Raw genomic sequence first — 18,396 nt, 5'->3', positions numbered from 1 at the left:
GGGAAATGCAAATTAAAACCACCATGATGTTAACTGCTAAAAGAAAAATAGTGACAACACCAAATACTAGTGAGGATGCAGAGAAATTAGATCAAGTCATGCACACTGCCACTGGGAATGTGAAATGGTACTACCAGTCTAGTAAACAGGTCAGCAGTGTCTTAGACTCTAAACATGCAACTAGCATATGGCCCAGCAACTGCAATCCTGGGCATTTACCCCAGAGAAATGAAGAATTACAGTGATATTACGATTTATAATAAGAGGTATACATTTTGGCCTTAATCCATGGTTCCAGGCACACAGCTCCTACAACCCTTTTAATTTCCTGATTGATAAAGGGTAAGGGAAGCATCATGTGTTATAATTTTTGTTCTTTTTTTCTCAGTCCTGAAAAAGCTCCAGAGAATACAGGTAAAATTAGTGTCTTGTGTTATTCATAACAAGCCCCTTTGAACCACACCTGTTTATGCTACTGAGATGATTTTTGGAAAGGCCCTAGAGAACCAGAGAGGAAGGGGCTGGTTGCAAGGGGGAACCAATCACTTGATTAAAGGACTGGAAATTTCAATCCCACCCTTTTACTTTACCGCAGTCCCCAAATCCAGGGGCTTTGGGAAGGGAGGAGGAACTGGAGGTTGAATCAGGCACCAATGCCCAGTGAAGTATTCAATTGTGTCTATTTAACGAGACCCCCACAAAAATCTCTAAAGTATGGGATTTGGAAGCTTCTAGGCTGGGGAACATGTGGAGGTGCTAGAAGGGTGACATACCTGCAGAGTACGTGGAAGATCCACACCCCTGCCCCCAAGTCTGGCCCTATGCATCTATCTCACTGTTCCTGAGTTGTAACTTTTTGTAATAAACTGGTAATCTGGTAAGTAAACTGATTCCCTGAGTTCTGTGAGCTGTTCTAGCAAATTAACAAACCCAAGAAGGGGGTCATGGGAACCTCCGATTTATAGCCAGTCCATCAGGAACACAGGTGACAACCTGGATTGAGTGGTGTCTGAGTGGGATCAGTCCTGACACTAACTCCATGTAGACAGTGTCAGAATTGAGTTAAATCATAGAATACCCAATTGGTGTCCACTGGAGAACTGCTTGCTATGGGGGGGGACCCACATATCTGGTTCAGAAGTGTTGTAATTAGAGTACTCAAAGAGCAAAACAATGAGTAGTTCTTTCTTACACTTACTCTCACACAAAAACCTGTGAATGCATATAGGGAGCAGTTTTATTCAGAGCCAAACTCCCAGAAAACAAACTGTGGTACATCCATACCATGGAACACTACTGAGTAATAAAAAGGAATACACTACTGACACATCAAGCAACTTGGATGAATCTTCAGATAATTAAGCTAAGTGAAACGTGCCAATTCCAAAATGTTATATATGTTATGATTTCATTTATATAATATTCTTGAAATGACAAAATTATATAAATGGAGAACACATTAGGAGAGGCTGCCAGGAGTGAAGAAGTGGGTGTGGCTACAAAAGGGACATAGGAAGGATCCTTGTGGTGATGGAGTTGTTCTGTATCTCCACTGTACCAACCTCGATATCCTGGTAGTCATATGGTATCCATATTGTCACATGTTACCACTGGGCAAAACTGGGTCATATTGTACCTGTCTTGTCACATGTTACCACTGGGGAAAACTGGGAAAAGGGTACATGGGTGTCTATTTGTGCATTTTTCTTAAAATTACATATGATCTACAAGTATCTCAAAATAAAAAGTATTTTAAAATCTACTTTTTTTTTTCCTACATAAGAAAGCATGAATAGAAGAAAATAAAATTAACAGAGTTAGAAGCAGAGAAAATACTTCCCTTTTCCTGCTTCAATGTCTACCTTTTTTTTTTTTTTTTTTTTTTTTTTTTTTTTTTGCTTTTAAGGGCTGACTCTGAGGCATATGGAAGTTTCCACACTAGCGGTCAAATTGGAGCTGTAGTTGCCGGCCTACACTACAGCCAGAGCAACATGGGGTCCGAGCCACATCTGGGACCTACACCACAGCTCACGGCAACCCTAATCCCCTACCCACTAAGCGAGGCCAGGGATCAAACCCACATCCTCGTGGATACTAGTTGGGTTCAATACACTGAGCCTCGACAGGAACTCCAATGTCTTCCTTGTGGATAAGTGTGTTAACTACATGATGGACTTTTTACTCTCCAGCAATTATTAATCTTTCACACATAACAGTAAATTTAAGAATATTGTGATCATAAATAACATAATCTCTTTACCAGCGTTCCCTGGAAACGTCCTGGCTTCTTATACCATGCTTTGTTGCCTTCTTCTTCACAGATACATAGGTGATCCATAAGTCCATTACTATACACAAAGCATTTTCCTAACAAAGAAGGTTCCAAAAGTCAGTGAGTACTTTGAGCAACTGTATTGTTTTTACAGATGAACAAACTCAAAGTTACAATGGGCAGGCTAGAAAATCATGAAAAAAGACACAACCTTATTTTCACCTTTTAGGATGAAACATTATAATTTTATTTGCTTAATGACACAGCACTGGGCTCTAAACTCACAGTGGTGGAAAGCAAATGAATAAATTAGTGGATTATGTTATCAGAACTGTAATCAGCAAATGTACACAGAAATAAATTAGTTTATCTGAGGGAATGGAGAAGGAAGATAGAGAAGGAAAACCTATTTTAAAAAGAGAAAATGGGGGGTACGTATTCTCTATGTGACCAGCAGAAAACTCTGTGGTAAGTAAGGAATATTCAGACAAAAATATATTGTGAAATCTAATATATATCTAAAAATTGCAGCGTTCCCGTCATGGCTCAGGGGAAAACAAATCTGACTAGTATCCATGAGGACACAGATTTGATCCTTGGCCTCGCTCATTGGGTTAAGGATCTGACATCACCATGAACTGTGCTATAGGTCGCAGATGGGCCTCAGATCTGGCGTTGCTGTGGCTGTGGTGTAGGCCAATGGCTACAGCTCCGATTCAACCCCTAGCTTGGGAAACTCCATAAGCTGCAGGTGCTGCCCTAAAAAGACAATAAATAAATAAATATATAAAAGTTGCTAAGGGAGTAGAACCTAAAACATCCCATTATAAGAAAAAAAAAATTATTAACTTTGTGAGGTGATAGATGCTGACTAAACTTACTGTAGTAATCATTTTGCAATATATAGCAAATCATCATACTGTAACCTAAAGCTAATACAATATTATATATCAATTATACCTCAACTGAAAAAACAGATTATGAAAAATATTTTTTTCTCAACTAATGTAAATAATGCTATGCTTTGTCCCTTTCTCTGTATTTATACTGCTCAACGCAGACATTCATCAGCTCCGTCCTAATTTATTACAACTTCCTCTAGTAATGATTCCTTGTCATTACTGGATTCATTCTTGCTGCCAAAACAGTCTTCTCTATTTGACCATATATAATTCTGTCAGTTTTATAATACATTTGTGTAACTGTAATGCATAGGAAACTACCTTACAGTCTCTTCCTACAATCCATCTATCCTTTCATTCATCTGATATAATGCTTGTTGTCCATCCCATCTCACTGCTATGCATTCAACACAGTGGCATTGACATCTGAGCTAACCTTCTCACAGTCCAGCCTGTCTTTTGCTACTGAAACACATTTGCAATGATATCATCTTTATAAAACTGTAAAAGAGTGACCAAGGAATTTCTATTTTTGCCCATCTAATAAAAATATATAACTACTCTTCTCAAAATCCACCTAAGCTATGTTCAGCAATTAACCAAGCTGCCTGATAAAATAATGGAACTTCCTCTCACTATTCAAGTTGTTGACTGCTAGATCAACATTCTAGGATGGGCACAGGTCTTGGACCAAAGGAGGAAGATAGATTCTAAGGTCCCTTACAAGTATAATTCTGTTTTTGCTGGTGAGGGTATACTCACATATAAAATCATCTCTGCTTTAATTACTAGGTTCACAAAAGTGTTTTATGTGTTACATATACACATACACATAGGAAGCTGATCCGTGAATGACAGAGATTTGAACTGTGAGGGTCTACTTATGTGCAGATTTTTTCCAATGATAAATACTACAGTACTACACTACCTGCAGCTGGTTGAACCTGAGGATGAGGAACTGTGAATATGGAGGAACTATGGACACCAAGGGCCAACCTAAGTTATACGTGGATTTTCAACTGCACAGATGGTGTGGGGTGCTAACCCCCTCAATGTTCAAGGGTCAACTTACTTGTTTTCTGCCTAGACCTCATCACAGACAATTAAGAGATGAAAATATATTTTTGCATAGGATAAAGGCATCTATTTTTTAAAACTGACCCCAAAAGGATTTTATTCATACAAAAATGAATGCAGTGACATTTAAAAATCTTACATTTTCAGGATAACTAGAACACAAACCTTTGGAGAATGGGTTGTTTTGGGCTTGGAGTCGAATTTTAACAACATCAAAGGGTGTCACTGTGAAGATACATAAATTTCAATTAACAAGTGATACCTGCAAATTGAACAGATATTTATCCAAAGAACACAAAATACATCAAATGATGTCTTTCCTCATGACTACATAATGGGTAAGATTATTTACCCTGAAGAGGTTTTGATTGTTAACATTCTAATTTTTTGCCATGAATTTCATTTCGAGAGAACCAATAAAAAAAAATACTTACTTCTCTCACAAACACTTCACTCTCATTTATAATATTTCTACAATTATAATACCATTAGCATTAAAACTAAAATACTAGTATTTGTAAGAAAGCATGCTAAGGTAAAGAAAGTCCCAAAAGTCTATTTAAATATTTGAGAATAATTCTGTACTACAAGTAATCAATAATCAAACATAAGTCTTCTTAATCCATTAAATTCATCTGTATCAAATAAAAGGTGTAAATAATGCAAACGTGAGTAAGTTTGCCATAAATCATCCTTATTACCATATTGCATTATTCCATTTGGGAACAGTACAGCAAAGGAGAATGGGAGTTTTTTTATTTGTTTTTGTTTTTGGGTATTTTTGCTTTTTTTTTCCCGAGCCATGTCTGCAACCTACACCACAGTTCATGGCAATGCCAGATCCTTAACCCACTGAGTGAGGCCAAGGATCGAACCTGCGTCCTCATGGATGCTAGTCAGATTCATTTCCACTGAGCCACAGATGAGAACTCCAGAATGCATGCTATATTTCCTTGTCTGAGAATGAGGCGGTCACATCTGAAGCTCTCTAAGGCCTTTACAACCCTAGCATTCTGACCTTAAGTAAGACACTACACTATAAAGTAATTACTTTATGTTCGTTCTAATTATCTGCTATCTTATTTAAATAACTAGCCAACTTAACATCATTAAAAAACTAAACTATCACCTATGTCATTTGGCTGTGCCTATATAAGAAAAATGTGCTCCAGAGAAATTTAAGCAATTCACCATTACAAAAAAGCAAAGCAAAAACATAATTTGTATTTATTGCTACTCTAAGTTACCCAAATTCTGTATTTTTCACTATGCTATATTTTATTCCATCTTCTTTCTACTAAATAAAAAGCACAACAGAGTCATAAAACTTTAATATGGATAGGGACCTCAAAGAACTCATGACCTAAGCCCATAATTTTACAGACGAAAAATGAAGTTCAGAGAGATTAAGAGCTATCCCAAACTGCATTCATCCTGAGAATGACAAAATAAAGAGTAAAATTCTAGTCTCTGGATTCTCTGTCCAGGGTTCTTTTCAAGCCATCATGATGAAGCATGAATGATAATATCATCATGATTTCATAGGTAGTAAAACTCAAATGGAATCAATGATTCACTCAATTACATAATCTACACCATAACGTTATTTTACCCATCAGTGATGTCAGTATAGCTCCTGTACAAGAGGCAAGCATTTGTTGAAGAGGTGTCACCGTGATAATTGCTGGTCCCTCTGCTTCAGGATCCATATTTTTAACTAACAGAAGACAAATCTGTTAAAGAAGAGCAAGATGTGAAATAAAAGTTAAATGGAAAATCCTCTCAAAATTAATTGCCAAGAGTTTAATAAACTACAAAAACCATAATTAGTATTACCATCAAAGCACATGTCGTTAACCACTATAGAAGTAAAAATATAAGTACTATACACAAAAGCACTATACAACTGTCATTAATTCAACACTTTCTCTGATTTTCCAAAAATGGTAACGTACTTGAGCTAAGCTGTGTGAGCAGCATCACATTTGTAAGGCAATGAACAGAGCATTAAGAAAATGGGCTCTGGAGTTCCCGTCGTGGCTCAGTGGTTAACGAATCTGACTAGGAACCATGAGGTTGTGGGTTTGATCCCTGGCCTTGCTCAGTGCGTTAAGGATCCGGCGTTGCCATGAGCTGTGGTGTAGGTTGCAAACGCGGCTCAGATCCCACATTGCTGTGGCTTTGGCGTGGGCCGGTGGCTACAGCTCTGATTCGACCCCTCGCCTGGGAACCTCCATATACCATGGGAGCCGCCCAATAAATGGCAAAAAGACAAAAAAAAAAAAAAAAAAGAAAGAAAGAAAGAAAAGAAAACGGGCTCTCGCCACCAAACAAAATGAAAGCAGCTGACTAGCAAGGCTCAGAAATTTAGCCGCAAAAAACTACTCAGTTACTAATCCAGCACAAAGTTATCAGCAAATATAATACTATTTTTATTGTATATCAAACATTGTTGCAAGGGTACAAAATAAAATCAAGATATATAACCTTTATAGGAAGCATTATCTTGGAACGCTTTCAAGAGAAAAGCAACATATACTCTTTGGAAAAATTCAAGTATGAAAATCACTTATAAACATTTAAAAATAGCTACTGGAGATGATATAAGAAAGGGAATGTGTATACATATATATGTATGACTGGGTCACTTTGTTGTATAGCAGAAATTGGCACAACATTATAAATCAACTACTTTAATAAAAAAGAAAAAAAATACTGGTAACATACAGGTACCATCTTTCCAAATATCCATGTACACAAAAGCACATATATATGTATAATATATATATATATATACACACACACACACACACACACACACACATATGTAAAGATTATATCTGATCAAATATGTACAAACATTCAGAGTTCCCATCCTGGCTCAGCAGAAACAAATCTGACTAGCATCCATGAGGACGTAGGTTCAATCCCTGCCCTCGCTCAGGATCCAGCATTGCTATGAGCTGTGGTGTAGGTCACAGACGTGGCTCGGATCTGGCATTGCTGTGGCTGTGATGAAGGCCTTGGCTACAGCTCCAACTCAACCTCTAGCTTGGGAACTTTCATATGCTGTGGGTGAGGCCCTAAAAAGACAAAAAAAAATATGCACAAACATTCATTTATCTGTGTCTTTCAGAAAGACATAATAGGTTAATGCTACTTATTTTTAGTGGCTAGCTTTGACACTTAAAATTACAGACACTGTGTCAATAAATATAGATTCAGGAGCTCCCATTGTGGCTCAGTGGTTAATGAATCCGACTAGGAACCATGAGGTTGCGGGTTCAATCCCTGGGCTTGCTTAGTGGGTTAAGGATCCAGTGTTGCCATGAGCTGTGGTATAGGTCGCAGACGTGGCTCAGATCCCGTGTTGCTGTGGCTCTGGTATAGGCCAGTGGCTACAGCTCCAATTAGACCCCTAGCCTGGGAACCTCCATATGCCATGGGAGCGGCCCAAAAAATGGTAAAAAGACAAAAAAATAAATAAATAAAGATTTACATTATTATTTTAATGCTCATATGGTTTTTAATATTTAATCAGCTGCATATCGTTAGATGTTTAAGTTACTGTCAATTTTTCATTAATTTATTAATCACATAAACTCTCATATAAATATTCTTATACATACATCTTATTGTAGTGTTCATCCAATTACTATAGGGGAAAAAATAAGACTGCTAGGCTAAGCTAAAACTTGAAACAAATTACCAAAATGCTTTCTTGAAAGACTTGACCAATTTATACTTCCACTGGGAATATATAAATTCCTTTTAGCGTTTAAATTAAACCAAATGTTCTCTAATATTACATATCATTTTTTTTCTGAACCATATGAAAGTAGACTGCATATATCATACCCTCTTCATTTCAAATACCTCAGAATATGACCATATAATCACAGTACAATTATCAAATTGAGGAAACAATGCTGACAGTATTCTATAATTCATTTTCCAATTTTGTTAATTGTCCCAATAATGACTTTTATAAAATGAATGGTAGTTGTATTGTTTTAGACTTTTATTATTTGCCTACCTGATTTAAGTCTTTTCCTCAAGTCTATGTTCCAATATTTTACTGTTTGTAACATCAGTAGCTGAAAATCTATAGTGAAAAAAGAAAGTAACTATTTTATCTTTTCACACAGGAGAGGGATAACAAGCCTAAAGGAACGGAGTATATTAAAAAGTTTTAAAATATAAATCAGATTTTTATAAAGTATTATTACTAAATAATTCTATTAAGTACTCTGAGTAACATGAGCTCTCCACAAAATGCTATCATTAGAGTTATGAAAGTATTTTCACAAAAAATCTTAGTATTATCACAATAAATACATTGAGCTTTAAAAACAATTCTAAACCTGAACATACCAAGTTTAACATCATTAGGAGTTGGACAACTAGATTTTGTGACACACAAAGGAAATTCAGAGACTAAAGTAACACGGTGAAGGTTGCCAAAAGGAAATTCAGAGACTAAAGCAACATGGTGAAGGTTGCCACAGCATAGGAGAAGGTGTAATACTCTGTCTATAGGACTACTGCCTTTGTGTCTTCAACAAATGAAAGTAAGGCAGGAAAAAAGGTGGCAAGGGAGGAACCACTGTACAAAATAAAGGAATCTTAAGACAGTCACCAACCAAATGCATCCTCGTTCGAATACACAAACTTTAGAAAGCCAGTTTGAAAGTAACAGAAGAAATCTGGGGAGTTCCCGTTGTGATGCAGTGGAAACAAACCCAAATAGTATCCACAAGGATGCGGGCCCTGGCCTTGTTCAGTGGGTTAAGGAACCAGCGTTGCATGCAGCTCAAATCCAGCATTGCTATCTATGGCTGTGGCTCTGATTCGACCCCAAGCCTGGGAAGTTCCATATGCCGCAGGTGCAGCCCTTTAAAAAAAAAGGAAAGGGAGTTCCCATCGTGGCGCAGTGGTTAACGAACCCACCCGACTAGGAACCATGAGGTTGCGGGTTCGATCCCTGCCCTAACTCAGTGGGTTAACGATCCGGCGTTGCCGTGAGCTATGATGTAGGTTGCAGACGCAGCTCGGATCCAGCGTTGCTGTGGCTCTGGCATAGGCTGGTGGCTACAGCTCCGACTGGACCCCTAGCCTGGGAACCTCCATATGCCGTGAGAGCGGCCCAAGAAAATGGCAAAAAGACAAAAAAAAAAAAAAAAAAAAAAAAAAAAGGAAAGAAAAGAAAAGAAAGGAATCTGAACATGGGCTGGATATTAGATAATATTAAAAAATTACTGTTGATTTTGGCGAGATAATAGTATTGTGGTTACTCAGAAAGTGTCTTTTTTTTAAAAGAGGGTCATTCATAATGAGGTACTAAGGGCTAAAATGTTATGAGAGCTGTAGAGTATAATACTTCAGAAAAAATAAATAATTCAAATGTTAATAATCTATTAAATCTAGGTGATAAATATTTTCATTCTTCTGTATTTTTGTGTATATGGGAAAATGTGCACAATAAATTGTTTTTTTTTTAATTCTTGAAATGTACATAAAATCTTCAAATCTAAGAACATAGTTCTAACATTTAAATGAACACAGGTCTTTTAAGTGGAAATATAATACACATATTCTACAATATAGGTATTCGACTCCTCCAGAAAGGTAAAAAGGCCTACAGTACTTTGACACACATCCCAGAAAGTTGGCAACTTGGATATTCTCACCTGAAATCAAAACCAGAGAAACTGATATATATTTTAGCAATTATTTAGCAGAGAAAAAATACAAAAATCTAGATGTAAATTTTTAGAGCCAAAAATTGAAGATTACTGAGCTTTTTATTATTTCCTAACATATATATTAAGTATTTCAGAAAAATGTCCTTTCAAAAATTCCTGAAGATCATAACATGAATCCACATATGAGATCTGAAAAATTAGTCTCCTTTTCAAAATACCGCAGGTCAAATGGATGAGATGCCCACAGATTTGGGAGTATATGGAGACAAAGTGGGAAGTAATCCTAGCGTATTGTTGAAGCCTCAAAAAGTATTCTCCAGTGCTTTAAATTCCCTCTAGCCCGATCAACCTACTTACCTTTTTCCTTGAATCTTTCCACTCTTCTAAGTGTCAGGTACTATCCCTTTCTCAAGAAGCACATGAACTAGTGGGAATGATGACTTGAACAGTAATAGCTCCTTTAACTTTGGGACATCTCACAAATGTTCTGCAAGAATAGTTTCCTCCCTCAACTCCCTAGGAAACTCCCCCTTCCTATACTTTCATTGCATTCTGTACTCAGATTAGTATTAATGACTTGCTATACCTGGACAAGGTGGTCTTCAAGTATAAACGGCAAACAATCTCAAACATGACTAATCAATGAGCCTTTTTGGGGGGAAGAACTGAAAGCTATTTGATGACAAAATCTACTGAACCAAGTGATGAATGGAGATGTCTGAGTAACAGGATGGGGGCAATATTCAAGTCAGAAGATAAAAAAATCAATATATACTTAGTATCATCAGAATTTTAAATTTTTTCATCAAATGTACGTTAAACACTGTGTTATTATAGTCTGGCTTTATGTTCCCCATCATTAACAATGCTGAACATCTCTTCACATTATAAGCAGTATGTGTTGCCTCTTATGTAACACGAACATTCATATTTCTTGTCCATTTTTCTGTTGAGGCATTTAAATTTTATATTGGTTTGAGGAAATTTTTACTACAAATTATTATACAATTTTTATTACAAATTTAGTACAGGAGTTCCCATCATGGCTCAGTGGAAACAAATCTGATTAGCATCCATGAGGACACAGGTTCACTCCCTTGCCTCGTTCAGTGGGTTAAGGTTCTGGTGTTGCCATGAGCTGTGGTGTAGGTCGCAGACATGGCTCAGATGTGACGTTGCTGGGGCTGTTGCGTAGGCCAGCAGTTATAGCTCCTATCTGACCCCTAGCCTGGGAAACCCCATGTCATGGGTGCAGCCCTAAAAAGTAAAAAAAAAAAGAAAATTTAGTACAAATTATTTGCAGATTGTGTGAAGTGTCTCTTCTCAGAGTCTATGATTTGTCTTTCCACTTTCTTTAAAGTATCTTTCAATAAAGTTCTTACGTATTTTTGTGGTAAACCAAACACATGAGGTCTACCTTTTATTTTTCTTTTTTGGCCACCCTGCAGCATATGGAGTTCTCAGACCAGGGATCGGATTTGAGCCACAGTCATGACCTAAGCAGCAGCTGCAGGCAGGGCCCAAGCCTTAACCCTCTATGCCTGGCCAGGGACGGAACCCATGCCTCCACAGCAACCTGAGCCACTGCAGTTGGATTCTTAACCCATTGCCCCATGGCAGGAACTCTATATGCATTCATTTTTTAATAGCATGTAAAATAAGGGTCCAATTTCATCTTTTCCCATGTAAAAACAAGTTAACTACTTATTCAGCCCCAATTATTAAATAATTGGCGCTTTCTCCTTTAAACTGACATGCTACTGTAGGTCATAACTAAGTTTAATTCCTATGTGGAACTATTTCTAGTCTATCTCTTCTCCTGGTCAACTTATCCATCCTTAAACCATACCACACTGTTATTAGTGCATCCTAATAAGTTCTTATATTTGATAGGGCAAGTCCACCCTTCCTGTTCCTCTTCCTTAGAAGTGTCACTTCTAGAGTTCCCGTTGTGGCACAGTGGAAACGAATCTGACTAGGAAAAATGAGCTTGCAGGTTCAATCCCTGGCCTTTTTCAGTGGGTTAAGGATCCAGAGTTACTGTGAGCTGTGGTGTAGGTTGCAGACGTGGCTCAGATCTGGCATTGCTGTGGCTGTGGTGTAGGCTGGCAGCTACAGCTCCGATTAGACCCCTAACCTGGGAACTTCCATATGCTGCAGGTAAGGCCTTTTAAAAAAAAAAAGAAAAAGAAAAAAAAGTGTCACTTCTGAAGTCACTTCTGACTCTTGGCCTTATGATCCTTCATGTTAAGTTTAAAAATCATCCTACCACATTCCCTAAAAAAATCTCTTCAGGAGGGCACAATCTTTAAGGCATTAGTCTGCTGTGGCCTCCTTTACCTGGCAAAGCAATAAAGCTATCTTTTTCTCCTTCACCCCCCAAAAAAATAAAATAAAATAAAAATCTCTTTGGATTTTATTAGAATTTAATTGAATCTACGTAGATAAATCTGGAGAGAATTAATATTCATGAATGCAGTCCATTTATTCAGGACTGGGTTTTTTTGGACATACCCATGACATGCAGGAGTTCCCAGGCCAGGGACCAAACTCGCACCACAAGAGTGGCCAGATCCCCAGCCACCAGGGAACTCCTATTCAGATCTTCATTAATGCTATTCTGAAAAGTTTTAAAATTTGTTCTATAGAGACACTTCATATTTGTGGCAGATCTAACTCTAGGTACCTGGTAATCTCTAACATTAATAATAAAGTGTCTTCCTTTTAATTACACATTCTCTCTGTTAGCACATGCAACTGATTTTGTATATTAAACGTATACCCAGTCAACACTGCTTTAAATAATTCTATTTCTAGTTATTCATTTATAAACTCTTGAGTTTTTTGTGTAAAAGTGTATACTGTTTACAAACAATGACTTTCATTACTGTCATTCCCAATTACCATGCTCCCAGTTAAAACTTTCTTATTACATACGCTACAGTATTAGATAGTGGTGAAAATGAGTATCATTGATCCATTCCTGAATTTGAAAAGAAGCCAAGATTCCCCATTAGGATGATGGTTGTTCCACACTTTTAATTTATTTTTTAAGAGATTCTTCATCATATTAAAGAATTTAAGGTGTTGAATTTATGAGCATAAGGTTGTTCATAATATTGCTTGCTTGTCCTTTTAATGCCTATAAGTTCTGTAGCAATGCTGCCTCTCTTTCTTTATATTAGTTAATACGCACTTTTTTTTTTTTTTTTTTGGCCACACTTATAGGCATATGGAAGTTCCCCGGCCAGGGATTGAATCTGAGCCACAGTTGCAACCTACAACACAGCTGTGACAATGCTGATCCTTAACCCTCTCCACTGGGCCAGGGATTGAACCCACATTCCAGCAGCAACTCAAGCTATTGCCAAAACAATGCCAAATCCTTAACCCATTGCACCAGGGGGGAACTCCACATCTCCTCCTGTTTTCTTGATCAATCTGCCAAGAGATTTACAAATTTTACCAATCTCCAACCAAATTTCAATCTCATTTTCTCTAGAGTTTTTGTTTTCTTTTTCTTTTTTGGCCTCCCCAAAGCATATGGAGTCCCAGGCCAGGGATCAGATCTGACCTGCATTCACAACCTAAGCCACAGCTGCAGCAATGCCTAATCCTTAACCCACTGTGCAGGGCCAGGGATCAAACCTGCATCTCAGAGCTCCAAAAATGCCACTGATCCCATTGCACCACAGCAGGAACTGCTGTTTTTGTTTTCTATATCACAGCTTTCTCATGTCATTTTTATAACTTCTTTTCTTTTTACTTTGTGTTTGTTGACATCATTGATTTAAGATCGTTTCTTCCTTTCTAAGATAGGCTTTGAAGTGCTAAAAACTCTCTCCAAGCACTGCTTACACTGCATCTCACAAATTTGGATATACTGTGTTGTAATTTTCCTTCTGTTCAAAATATTTTCTATTTTCCTGGTTGTTTTTTTTTTTTGTTTTTTTTTTCCTGAGGTTTTTATCTTTTCTAGGGCCTTACCTGTGGCATATGGAGGTTCCCAGGTTAGGGGTCTAATCGGAGCTGTAGCCGCTGGCCTACACCACAGCCACAGCAATGCCAGATCCGAGCCACGTCTGCGACCTATACCACAGCTCACAGTAATGCCAGATCCTTAACCCACTGAGCAAGGCCAGGGATTGAACCACAACCTCATGGTTCCTAGTCAGATTCATTAGCCAACTAGCCACAATGGGAATTCCATATTTTCCTGGTGTTTCTTACATCATACTTACTGGGTTTTGGTTTCAAGGCTATGCTATTCTCATAAAATGAGTTGGAGAATATTTTCTCAAGAAGAATCTGTACCATATGATCCAGTAACCCTACTCCTGGGCATCTCTCCAGAGGAAACCATAATTCAAAAAGATACATGCACCCAATGTTCACTGCAGCATTATTCACAACAGCCAAGACATGGAAGCAACCTAAACGTCCATAGAAAGATGAATAAAGAAGATGTAGTACATATATACAATGGAGTATTACTCTTTTTAATGGAGTATTAAAAAGAATGAAATAATACCATTTACAGCAACATGGATGGACTTAGAAATTACCATACTAAATGAAGAAAGTCAGGCAGAGAAAGACAAATTTCATGTTATCACTTATATGTGGAATCTAAAAAGTTGGACCCTTAGCTCACATGATATACACAAATTAACTTAAAACGAATCAAAGACCTAAGCTAAAACTATAAAACTCTTAGAAGGTAAAATGAAGTAAAGCTAAATAAACTTGGATTTGGCAATAGGTTCCTAAATATAACACCAAAAGTACAAGAAACAAAAGAAAAACATAAATAAAATTGGATTTTATCAAAGTTAAAACTTTTGTGTATCAAAGAATACCACAGCAAAAGTGAAAAGACAACCCATACATTTGGAGAAAATTTTTGCTAATCTATCTGATAAGCGCATAGTACATAAAATCCTTAAGAACACTCACAACTCAGCAACAAAAAGACAAAAGCCCAATTTAAAAATAGGCAAAGGAGTTTCCACTGTGGCGCAATGGGATCGGCAGCATCTTGTGAGTTGAACAAAGGTTCAATCCCCAGCCTGGCAGAGTGGGTTCAGTATCCGGCTTTGACACTTGGGTCGTGAATGCTGCTGGATCTGATCCCTGGCCTTGGAATTCCATATGCCTCGGGGGCGGGGGGGTGGGGTGAAAAGAGAGAAAACAAGCATGGGCAACAGAACTATACACATTCAAAAAGATATACTAATAGCCAAGTAACACATGAAAAGATGCTCAACTAATCATTAGGGAAATGCAAATCAAAACCACAATAGGGTACAACCGTTATGGAAAACAGTATGGAGGTACCTCAGAAAACTAAATAAGAACTACCATATGATCCAGCAATCCCCTCCTTGGCATACATCACGACAAAACTTTCACTCAAAAACATACATGCACCTCTATGTTCATCGCAATGCTACTCACAACAGCCAAGACATGGAAACCACCTAAATGTCCATCAACAGATGAATGGATTAAGAAGATGCAGTACATATGCACAATGGAATACCACTCAGCCATAAAAAAGTACAAAACAATGCCATTTGCAGCAACATGGATGGAACTTCACACTCAGTGAAGTCAGAAAGAGAAAGACAAATACTATATAATATCACTTATATCTGGAATCTAAAATACGGCACAAATGAACCTATCTACAGAAGAGAAACAAACTCATGGACATGGAGAACAGACTTGTGGTTGCCAAGGGGGAGGGAGAAGGAGAGGGATGGACTGGGAGTTTGGGGTTAGCAGATGCAAACTACTGCATCTGAGTTTATAAGCAATTAAGATCCTGCTGTATAACACAGGGAACTACAGCCAATCACTTATGATGGAACTTGATGGAAGATAATATGAGAAAAAGAATGTACGTATATGTGTAACTGGGTCACTTTTCAGTACAGCAGTAATTGACAGAATACTGTAAATCAACTATAATTTTTTAAAAAATTTTTTAAAAGCCCACAATAAGCTACCACTTCAGGAGTTCCCATCATGGCTCAGTGGTTAACAAAGCAAACTAGTATCCATGAAGATGCAGGTTCAATTCCTGGCCTCACTCAGTGGGTTAAAGATCCAGAATGCTGTGAGCTGTGGTGTAGGTCACAGACACGGCTCGGATCTGGCATTGCTATGGCTGTGGCGTTGGCCACCGGCTATAGCTCCCATTTGACCCCTAGCCTGGGAACTTCCATATGCTGCAGGTGAGGCCCTAAAAAGACACACACACACACACACACACACACAAAATGCCACGTCACAGCCAGTAAGAAGGCTATAATTAATTTAAAAAAAAAAAAGAAAAGGAAAAAGGAAACCGACAGGTGTAGATTAGGAAGTGGAGAAACAGGCAAACTTTTACGCTGCTGGTGGGAATGTACAATGATCCAGCACTGTAGAAAACTGTCTGGCCCATTCCTCAAAAAACAATTATCATATGACGCAGCAATTCTACTCCTATGTATATACACAAGAGAAAAATACCGTTTAACAAAAACTCGTACACAAATGTTCAGAGTGTTGTGATTCATAACAGCCAAAAGTGGAAATAACCCAAATGTTCAAGCAATGAATGGATAAACAAAATGTGGCATACCCTTACCAGGGAATAGTATTTCACCGAGCCTTAAAAAAATTAAAAAAAAAAAAAATGAGGAAGTACTGATACATGCTAATCACGAATAAACCCAAAAAATGTTTTATGCTAAATCAAAGAAGCCAGCACAAAAAAACACTTACTTTATGATTCCATTTACATGAAATATCTGTAGTTGGCAAATCCATAGAAACAGAAAGCAGATTAATAGCTGCCACAGGTTGAGGAGGTGGGCAAACAAAGAATGACTGCTTAAAGGTTATTGACCCTCTCTACAAGGTACTGAATATGTTCTGGAATTATATAGTGGTGATGGCTGCACAACACTGAATACCCTGGAAGTCACTGAATTATACACTTCAAAACAATTTAAATGGTGAGTTTTATCTAATTTCACCTCAATCTTTTTAAAAACTACATGAGATAACATTGTAAATCAACTGTACTTCAATAAAACTTTAAAAAATGGAGTTCCTATCGTGGCAAAGTGGTTAACGAATCCGACTAGGAACCATGAGGTTTCGGGTTTGATCCCTGGCCTTGCTCAGTGGGTTAAGGATCTGGCCTTGCCGTGAGCTATGGTATAGGTGGAAGGCACGGCTTGGATCCCGCGTTGCTGTGGCTCTGGCGTAGGCCAGTGGCTATGGCTCCGATTAGACCCCTAGCCTGGGAATCTCCATATGCCAGGGAGCGGCCCTAGAAAAGGCAGAGACAAATAAATAAATAAATAAATAACAAAAAAAAAAAATACGTGTGATACCAGTTCAAAACTAGTAAGAGACTAGGATGTTTAACAACTGAGACTTTTATATGTTGCTGGAGAAAACAGTTATTAAAAACTTCTATAGTTTGTCATGTCAAATATGCAGTAAACATATTACCCATCAATTCCAAAAAAAAAAATAAAAACATATATCCCCAAAAAGACTTATATACAAAAGCTCATGGAGCCATTACTTACAACGAACACAAAATTAGAAACAACCCAAACAGCTATCAACAGCTGATGGATAAACTGTGGTACATTTGCACAATGGCTGCTGCTCAGTAATAAAAAGGAATAGACTACTGAAACAGGTAGCAACATGGATGAATCATAAAAATATTATGTTATGCAAAATAACTGAGACACAAAGCATATAAATTATATGATTCTATTTATATGAAGTCAAAATAAAGGAAAAATTATTTATGTTATTAGAAATCAGAAGAGTAGTTAACATTGGTGAGAGAAGGGAGATTCAAACACCTTCTGAAGGAACAGAAATGTTGATTTGTCAGAAGTCATCAACCTGGAGTTAACATCCTGGCACAGCAGAAACAAATCCAACTAGGAACCATGAGGTTGTGGGTTTGATCCCTGGCCTCGCTCAGTGGGTTACAGATCCACTGTTGCCATGAGCTACAGTGTAGGTCACAGACATAGCTCAGATCCTGCATTGCTGTGGCTGTGGTGTAGGCTGGCAGCTATAGCTCCGATTCGACCCCTAGCCTGGGAACCTCAATAGCCGCGGGTGTGGCCCTAAAAGGTAGAAAAAAAAAAGTCATCAATCTGCATCCTTAAAATGGGTGCACTTTATTGTATGTGGATTATTACAAATATTATAAAAATTTTTAATTTACATAATGAGACGTCTATGGGGGTCTTAGGATAAACCAATTTCACTGGGCCTAGCACACTGTAGATGTTCAATCAATACAGAAGGAAAGAAAGAAGTGGGATAGGTAGGTAGACTACAGTCATGGCCAAATACATATTTTGTAATATCCTAAAGGAATTTGCAATCTATTTCAAAACATAATACAACC

The 18,396-nt window shown here is 37.7% G+C and overlaps 1 protein-coding gene across 10 annotated transcripts in view; it reads right to left on the bottom strand.

The window, feature by feature from the left end:
• The window catches only part of SLC25A40 (solute carrier family 25 member 40), a 45,206-nt gene that overhangs the window by 22,799 nt on the left and 4,011 nt on the right, over window positions 1-18,396 (bottom strand). For 7 of the 10 annotated variants that reach the window (XR_002347063.1, XR_002347062.1, XR_002347059.1 and 4 more), the window contains exons 2-5: window positions 8,288-8,356; window positions 5,864-5,984; window positions 4,417-4,476; window positions 2,261-2,367 (exon numbers count right to left, since the gene is read on the bottom strand). Coding sequence is in view for 4 of the 10 variants with exons in the window: in XM_021102524.1 (XP_020958183.1) it covers window positions 2,261-2,367; window positions 4,417-4,476; window positions 5,864-5,960 (264 nt within the window). In the remaining 6 variants the exon portion in view is untranslated. The remainder of the gene's footprint in view (window positions 1-2,260; window positions 2,368-4,416; window positions 4,477-5,863; window positions 5,985-8,287; window positions 8,357-18,396) is intronic. The other 3 variants (XR_002347064.1, XR_002347060.1, XM_021102527.1) reach the window with 1 other exon arrangement.

The sequence above is a fragment of the Sus scrofa genome, chromosome 9 (assembly GCF_000003025.6).
Source record: "Sus scrofa isolate TJ Tabasco breed Duroc chromosome 9, Sscrofa11.1, whole genome shotgun sequence".
Classification (NCBI taxonomy): Eukaryota; Metazoa; Chordata; class Mammalia; order Artiodactyla; family Suidae; genus Sus; species Sus scrofa.
Note: the sequence above shows the minus strand (reverse complement) of the source record. Positions and strands in the feature narration are given on the sequence as shown.